General features: G+C 40.0%; 1 protein-coding gene across 1 annotated transcript in view; it reads left to right on the forward strand.

Moving 5' to 3' along the window:
- The window catches only part of LOC136863865 (uncharacterized), a 299485-nt gene extending 291710 nt beyond the window's left edge, over window positions 1-7775 (forward strand). The window contains exon 6 of the mRNA XM_067140225.2: window positions 5026-7775. Coding sequence (XP_066996326.1) covers window positions 5026-5350 — 325 coding nt within the window. The 3' untranslated portion in view covers window positions 5351-7775. The remainder of the gene's footprint in view (window positions 1-5025) is intronic.
- Window positions 7776-9422: the final 1647 nt, after the last annotated feature.

The following is a 9422-nucleotide window of genomic DNA, read 5'->3' on the forward strand; positions in this document are numbered from 1 at the left end:
AAAACTATCGAATTTGGTAGTCCATGGTACATGCCCATATTGGTACGATGTTAATTCAACATTGAATCAAAAACGCAGATATTATTTTCATTTTAATAATGCATTGCCTTAGAAGAGTATTCAGTGCAATAAATTAATGTAAATTATGAAGTGTTATACGGATATTTATTGTTTCTTATTGGCCATGTTGTGTGTTTACAAACCAGCTATACAGAGCAGTTAATGGTTTATTTTGAAAATGCGGTGAAGCTATTGACCTAGAGAGGTCAGACTATGGACTAGGATAGACACCCTCTCACTGGAAGAGACAAGAATGAAGTGAAGCTGTTGACCCAGAGAGGTCAGAATATGGACTAGGATAGACAGCCTCTCACTAGAACAGACGAGAATGAGGTGAAGCTGTTGACCTAGAGACCTCAGACTATGTAGCAGGAGAAGAGAGGAGAATGAAGTGAAGCTATTGACCTAGAGAGGTCAGTATATGGACTAGGATAGACAACCTGTCACTGGAAGAGACGAGAATGAAGTGAAGCTATTGACCCAGGGAGGTCAGAATATGGACTAGGATAGACAGCCTCTCACTAGAACAGACGAGAATGAGGTGAAGCTGTTGACCTAGAGACCTCAGACTATGTAGCAGGAGAAGAGAGGAGAATGAAGTGAAGCTGTTGACCCACAGAGGTCAGTATATGGACTAGGATAGACAACCTGTCACTAGAAGAGACGAGAATGAAGTGAAGCTATTGGCCTAGAGAGGTCAGTATATGGACTAGGAGAAGAAACGAGAATGAAGTGAAGCTGTCGACCTACAGAGGCCAGTATATGGACTAGGTTAGACAACCTCTCACTAGAAGAAAGGAGAATGAGGTGAAGCTGTTGACCTAGAGACGTCAGACCATGTACTAGGAGAAGAGACGAGAATGAGATGAAGCTGTCGACCTAGAGAGGTCGGTATATGGACTAGGATAGACAACCTCTCACTAGAAGAAACGAGAATGAAGTGAAGCTGTCGACCTACAGAGGTCAGTATATGGACTAGGAGAAGAAACGAGAATGAAGTGAAGCTGTCGACCTAGAGAGGTCAGTGTATGGACTAGGATAGACAACCTCTCACTAGAAGAAAGGAGAATGAGGTGAAGCTGTTGACCTAGAGACGTCAGACTATGTACTAGGAAAAGATACGAGAATGAAGTGAAGCTGTCGACCTAGAGAGGTCAGTGTATGGACTAGGATAGACAACCTCTCACTAGAAGAAACGAGAATGAGGTGAAGCTGTTGACCTAGAGACGTCAGACTATGTACTAGGAGAAGAGACGAGAATGAAGTGAAGCTGTCGACCTAGAGAGGTCAGTATATGGACTAGGATAGACAATCTGTCACTAGAAGAGACAAAAATGAAGTGAAGCTGTTGACCCAGAGAGGTCAGGCTGTGTAGTATAATAGACAACCGCTCACTGGGAGATATGAGACTGAAGTGTTGATAAAACATACCAGGCACTGTTACCCACAACACCAGTTTATTTCCTCAGAACTAAACTGGATATGTGAGGTGAGAAAATTCAGCCTGAGCAATCGATCGTCATATAATGTGGGCGTCATGACAGCCAGTTGTCTGTCCTTTCTGTCGTATGTACACTTCCTGTACACTTCTGGAAAAAAAATAAGATTGGCAGAGGCCTGGTATTTTTATGTAGCTCGCCTCTAATGGGAGAGTGTTTGATGAGTGTTGCACCAACTCGCGGCGAGAGTACGAAATTAATTTTACGAAAATGTTGCAATCTTTAGGGTGGATATGCTTGGGAGTGAGGAGGCGAGCTGCTCGACTAAGCAGTATATTTCCGGCCTTTAGTAGGGAGGTGTAGACATTAGAAGACGAACAAGGTAGAGTGGTGTTTCTAAAAGTAGGAAAGATCTCAATATGAAGGTAAATTTGGAATTCAAGAGGCTAAATTTTGGCATACAGTATATCATTGCTAACGGAGGAATTTTGAACTTATCATATAAGAAAGAGTTTCATGTGATGGGACGTTCAGTCCCTAAGACTTTCCCTTGATATTTTTTTTTCTAGTGTTTCTGCGCCGCACGAATACATTGAATGTTTTCGGCTATGCAAGGATTGGCAGGGAATTGGACGTGGCCTTAATTAAGGTACAGCCCCATCATTTGCCTGGTGTAAAAATGGAAAACAACGGATAGCCATCTTCAGCGCTTCCGACGGTGGGATTCGAACCCACCATCTTCTGAATGAAGGCTGCAAAACCCTAACCGCGCGGCCAACTCGCTCGGTGTTTGGACACTATATAGAGTTTTAGAAAATGAGTTCTAACATGGAAATAGTGTTTCCGGACCCATGCACATATAACATATTTTCTTCTCCTTCGTGTGAGGAATGTGTCCTCCAAGTTTGGCCAACCTTATTTTGCACCCTGTATGTGCCTGGAAGACCGAATTTTACGATAATTTACAGCTTGTAGGACTTGCCACAAAGCTCGGCTTGTCAACCACACAGAAGGTGTTATGCGAACATTTAAATCAACTGGGTGTTCGCTACGGTGTAATAATAAAACTGAGAAGTTAAACAGCTGCTTTGGTGGTTTCTCGTGGCTATTTGCCTACCTGATTTTAGCAACTTTGAGCGTGTCAACTCTTGCCCTAGTTATTAACTACTATCATAGGCGACTGTGTTGAATTACTTCACGTTCCATGGTCTCAGTTGGAAGCGAAATTTGAGTTATTCGACGCACTCAGATGCAGCATTCGGTGGCTGTCAGGAATATATAATCTTCTCCATCATTTGCACACTGACTCGAAGAAAATGTCTCGGGGGACGTAACTCAATTTAGTCACTAGTAGTCTATAGACACATGCAGACACCATAACAATACATGTTGTCATACTGTGCACACACTCATAGAGGTTCACCAGAACCTGGATCGAAACGACGAAAACGATGTCCGTCGCTCAACCCTCCCATTACAAGCGGGGTATTCTGACTACCCCAGGCTGACTTTTTCATCCTGTAATAAATTTATTTGAAGAGCTACATACCTGTTGTTTCATGACTTTGTCCTAAAATGACTGAAATTTGATTTACACTCCTGACTGATCAAATTGTTTGTTTTTTAGTTATTAAATAACGGGATATATTGGTGGGGTTGTGAGACTACCTCGCTTGGTATGATATGTCTTATTTTCCCATTTGTCAAAAATCAAGGATTTACGAAATATTCCTTCCCTTCACCTTCATTATTTATTTTTACATTGTTGAATTCTACTTTATACCCATTATTTAGCTCGTATACATACCTTGTTATCCATTGTTTCAGTCATTATGGTTCAGTTGAATTACACGTTCGCTGTTGGGCTGAAGTTACATTATTATAACAGATTTCTACTGCAAGAAAGGATGCCGAAAGATTATCTACAGGAGGGATTCATTGAAAATAACAGAAAATAGAATAAAATAACAGAAAAATAATAGAATATTAAAACAAATATTACATTAAATCACAAAACTATATTACCATGTAATAATTAACAGGGGAATTCCTCAAGGCAGTATTATTGGACCTGTATGTTTTCTTTTATATATATGAGTAAAGAAGTGGAATCAGAGATAAGGCTGTTCTGTACAGAGTAATCAATAAGTTTCAATATTGTGAGCAACTGCAAAATGACCTCGATAATATTGTGAGATGGACAGTAGGCAACGGGGTTAAAAGTCAGGTTGCGAGTTTCAGAAATAGGAAACGTCCTCTCGGTTTCAATGACTGTGTTGATGGGGTGAATGTTCCTTATGGGAATCAGTGTAAGCACCTAGGTGTTAATATAAGGAAATATCTTCATTGGGGTAATCACATCAATGGGAATTGTAGATAAATAAAGGGTACAGATCTCTGCACATGGTTATGATGGTGTTAAGGGGTTGTAATAATGGTGTAAAGGGGAGGGCATATAAGTATCGTATAAGACCCCAACTAGAGTAGGGTTTCAGTGTATAGGACCCTCACCAGGATTATTTGATTCAAGAACTGGAAAATATCCAAAGAAAAGCAGCTCGATTTGTTCTTGGTGATTTCCGACAAAAGAGTAGCGTTACAAAAATGTTGCAAAGTTTGGACTGGAGAGATTTGGGAGAAAGGAGACGAACTGCTCGACTAAGTGGTATGTTCCGAGCTGTCATATTAGAGATCGTAGAATGACATAAGTAGACGAATAAGTCTGAGTGGTGTCTTTAAAAGTAGGAAAGATCACAATATGAAGATAAAGTTGGAATTCAAGAGGACAAATTGGGGGCAAATATTCGTTTATAGGAAGGGGAGTTAGGAATCCGAATAACTTACCAGGGGAGATGTTCAATAAATTTCCAATTTCTTTGCAATCATTTAAGAAAAGGCTAGGAAAACAACAGATAGGGAATCTGCCACCTGGGCGACTGCCCTGAATGCAGATCAGTAGTGAATGAAAGATGTCGAAAAGATTGGCGGTGGGAAGGTTAAGCTTCTAGACAGGACAGTAGTGGTGTCTCCTAACTACCGGCTTGAGTGAGCTCAAATGGGCGGGTTCGATTCCGGGTATGTCCGGAGGTATTTGAAAGTGCTCAGGTTCGCTGGCTTGTAAAGAACTCCTGCGAGACAAAAGTTCTGGCACCTCAGCATCACTAAATACCATTAAAGTAGTAAGTGGGTCATAAACCAATAACATCGTTATGTCTCCTAACAAAGACTCTGCCGGCCTGAGTGGCTCAGACGGTTGAGGCGCTGGCCTTCTGACCCCAAATTGGTAGGTTCGATACTGGCTCAGTCCAGTGGTATTTGAAGGTGCTCAAATACGTCAGCCTCGTGTCGGTAAATTTACTGACACGTAAAGGAACTCCTGCGGGGCTAAATTCCGGCACCTTGGCGTCTCAGAAAACGGTAAAAATAGTTAATGGAACGTAAAACAAATAACATTATAAAAATCAAAAACAATGACTCTATTGCCCCCAGGAGTGTCATGTCTAATGCACACGGTTATTTGTTGCAGGGTTCCAAGAAATGGCTACTACTTCTTCGTCTTCAACAGCGAGAATGAGATCGAACAGAACTACATCCACACCCACTTTGAAATCGAGAAGATGGTGTACAACGTGTCGAACTCTATGGATAAATGCAACTCCACCGAGGAATGTTCTCTGGCTCTTGACTTCTTCTCCAGCGAGAAAGTAGTGTTAGAAGTTCCTATTCCCAGCAACGAGTCCCTTTGGGATGAGGAGTACGTTGTGGTGTCTACATGCGAACCACGCACGGCCATATACATCTCGTGTGTTGTTGCTGTTCCACTTCTGATTGTGCTGTTTGCATTTCAGTGAAACTCAGCACAGCCATGCACAGTATATTGACTTGTTTCTGTCATGAGCACGACCAGACATCGTCCATTTAATGTTCCTTCCATTCAGCAGTTTCATATTTCAAACTGATCAAGTTATTTAGAGAAAAATATGATTTATGTACAAGATAGTAACATGCATCATTCTATTATGTGATGCTTATTTTCACTTTAATAAACAAGACAGAGAGATGAAGAGCGTAAAGAAATACGTGAAACTTGCTTCGTCTTCTTCCTGTGCTTCCTAGGCCTGGAAGGTCAGCCCTTTGTCACGTTCAAATTGTCTCCGGTACTACTTACAGCTTATGTTTTTATCTAACCATTTGTATCATTGCCTGCTAGGCATTAACACATTTATTCTGTATGTCGGTGCTTGAAGATTCTGGGTGGCTACTTTGTTTTGTGAATGACATATCACATAAATCATTTTCGGAACCATCATCTCCTTGTCACATTGGTGTCCAATCGTTTATTTTTTAGACTTCAACATTTTCAGCATGGGACATTGATTTCATTCTCCTTTTAACATCGTAGTCTGCTGTTAGCCTGGTTTGTATCTGAGAAAGAAATTCATTATGTATGCACAGGAAACGACTCCGATATAAGGCATTACAGATTTCAGTATTTGTTCATGCTCACGGATGATCTTAATTAATGATACATAAGATAATATGGATTTAATATATCTTCGTTTGAGTTTGATGACACCAGTCTGAAGTATTACTTTACGTAACTGTTTTACAAGGTTATTTCTTCATGTAATATACAATATAAAGGGTTGGAGGGTAAACAGGTCAGTGTTTGTGAAGAGCAACCACAAACTTATAATTTGTGTAACACGCCATTTCTTTATATTGAGGATCAACTGATGTATTGTAGTCTACAGTCATTTATTTTTGTTTGCACGGAAAATGGGTCGTAACTAGGCACAATACAATGGGTGGCTTTTAAACATTTCAGAAGATTGTCTTTATTTGCGTTTATTTTGGGGCAACTGCTGAATGGATTGAATTGATTAAAAAAACTATGAAGAAAATTCTTTGTCAGATTTGCGGATTCCATCCTGTGAAGTTGCCTCCTAAATGTTAAACCTCAGCATCTGACCGCTCGTTCTGTTCTCTAGTCACTCAACATTTTATTCACTCAGTAGCACTGACCTCAGAGAACGCCTTGCTGCTTGCTCTTTCTGAGTCACTGCGACTCTTGGAGACTAGATAGCAATTTTAGTTCGCATTGAGCCATCCAACTTCTCCTGTGCTATTAGATACTAAATTGTTACTGACCTTGAAGTCACAATGTGCTGTATATTTATAGCAAAATAAATTACGGAATAAGTTAACCTTTGCGTAAGTTAATTACACAGATTTTAAGAATATTTGATGAGGTGATTAGCTTACTGTTGTTGTTCCTGCAGATGTCCAATATTTCACAATTATTTGTTGTGAGACTATTTCGATCGCTAAGACAAAATTTTCTTGATTTCTCCTAGTAGGAGAATGGGTTGTCTTTATTTTCACCTTTCTTTGGAGACAACGTTTTGAATGAATTGGCTTGGTAAGACACTCTAAAGAGATCTCTTTGTCAGATTTTCAGATTAACTTTGTTTCTTCCCCTTGTCGTACTTTTTAGATTTACGCTGTAAATTTCTACCCTCAATCCTTTGGTTTGAGACCCAGCTCTCATGTCTCGTAATGAAGTATACTAACCTAACACTGTATCACCATTTTTCATATTCGTACTTTCCAAAATGTTATAGAAAATTTGGGCTCACCCCTGAAAACAAAGCCATTGGCTTGATTACAGATATCTATGAAGTAGATAGCTGCGGGAGGTTCAGTCTTGTTATTGTAAGAGGAACAGCTGAATGGAATATCGCCCGTTCCGGGCATCGGATATTGTATTAATGGGGTAAAGTTATATTGGACTGAATTAATGTTTTGGCAATGAAGAAGACGTGGTTACAGAACATCTCAGTGCTTTTAGATTTCTATTATTGGTGACTACACTCTTAAGTAAGAGATGAAATCCTGTGATATTTCGTGCAAAGCGCCTTGACTGCTCCTAGAAGTGAACTCACGTTGGTGTGTTGCAAGCAAGTTATTGAAGTGATATTAGGAGGAAACCTCCAAGACAGGATAATAGCGTGTCTGATTAAGTTACCTGAGCAAAGTAGACTGGGTAGTATGATCACCAAAAGAACTACAATAATACGTTAATAAAGAGTTACTATTTTGTTTCCCATACCTCAGGAAGAACTAATTCTGAGAAGTGAGAAAAATCTGTGATAATAATTGTTGAAGTAATGAACTTTATTTGATCTGATGAAATATGTTTCTATTTTATGTAAATAACTTGTTTGTGTATATTGTATATACAGGTTTTACCATAATAAATATTACATATAGTTATGAATACTTTACAACCAAATGTCAAAAATTATCCTAGAGGAAAGCTGATGAAACATGTGACATTTTACACAGTGATATGTAATATAAAAATCAGGGGCGGTGCGTGGTATTGTTGCAGTGTTGCACAACTCCCACTAATTTTTCACTTCATTTGTCGTCTTTTCTTCTAAAGTTTCAGTTTAATGAATCTAACATTATTCGAAAACATGTTAAAATCAACTATCTTCGGTCATTCGCTGTACTAATGCTTCGTAACGGACCAACAAACGCTGCTACCTTCGAATCACACTCAGGGGGTGTGCTTTCCTACGGCAACTCCGTAGCGGACAGCGCGGCGCAATGTACCTCAGCAGGGATGAGCCTAAGCCTGCATAGCATCAGGCAGCATGCTCCCCAGTATCGGTCTAGCAAGTCCCCTACCGAGAAACCGCTCCAAATGTCCCGGTTAGATTGCGCCACTCTGCGGAGATTAATTCATTCCTACTTTCTCTCCTCTCGCAAAGGTAATTCATTTCAATTTTTTAAATTTATACATTTCATTTACGTTGCACCGACGCAGATAGGTCTTTCGGCGACGATGGGATAGGAAAGGGCTAGGAGTTGGTAGGAAGCGACCGTAGCTTTAATAAAGGTACAGCCACAGCATTTGCCTGGTGTGAAAATGGGAAACCGTGGAAAACCATCTTCAGGGCTTCCGACAGTGGTGTTCGCTACGCGCCCCTAACAACACGGCCAACTTGCTGGGTAATGACCACCCACAATATTACCAACATCTTGCTTCAATGAAAAACAGGACGGCAGATTTTTAACTCAAGTGAGGCAAAAGTAACTGTGCCAGGCTGAGTGGCTCAGACGGTTGAGGCGCTGGCCTTCTGACCCCAACAAGGCAGGTTCGATCCTGGCTCAGTCCGTTGGTATTTGAAGGTGCTCAAATACATCAGCCTCGTGTCAGTTGATTTACTGGCATAACTGTGGCACATCGGCGTCTCCGAAAACCGTAAAACGTTTTTAGTGGGACGTAAAGCCAATAACATTATCATTAAGAGTGTCTATAGTTACAGTGTATAATTAGCCTCTTATATCTGGCAATTACAACCCAGGAAATATTAGAGTTTTGGCAGGAATGTAGTTCATTACCGGTACTTAACGATAACAGTTTCTTTTTTTCTTCTATAAGCTATAAACATATGACACTGAAAATGTTGGTGCAACACCCAGCTTCAGATACCACCAGCCGCCACTGATAAAGATAAGTACAGAATAGAATAAGGAGATAATTGCAGGGATATTCATGAAAAAGTGTGGAAGCATATAACAATAATTATAACGATTTTGGGCCTTCGCCTGAGAAGGATCCGTGGACGTACAGATTCATAAATGAAAGAGGTGTTTCAAGGAGCATTGTACTTAACTAATCACAATCATTAGTGTGTTTAACACCGAATTAAGATTTTTATAACCTGGATGCAACACGGTATTATTAACAGTTATAACAGTAATCTGTAAAAAGATTGAGAAACTAACCTCACCGGGAGGATACGTGTATTAAACAATGCTTAAAGACAACCTATGATCAGGTAATATTTGAAAAACTAATACAAATTTAACGGAAAATACACGATATAACTTTAAAAAGACTAGAAATAC

Source organism: Anabrus simplex, chromosome 2 (assembly GCF_040414725.1).
Source record: "Anabrus simplex isolate iqAnaSimp1 chromosome 2, ASM4041472v1, whole genome shotgun sequence".
NCBI classification, from domain to species: Eukaryota; Metazoa; Arthropoda; class Insecta; order Orthoptera; family Tettigoniidae; genus Anabrus; species Anabrus simplex.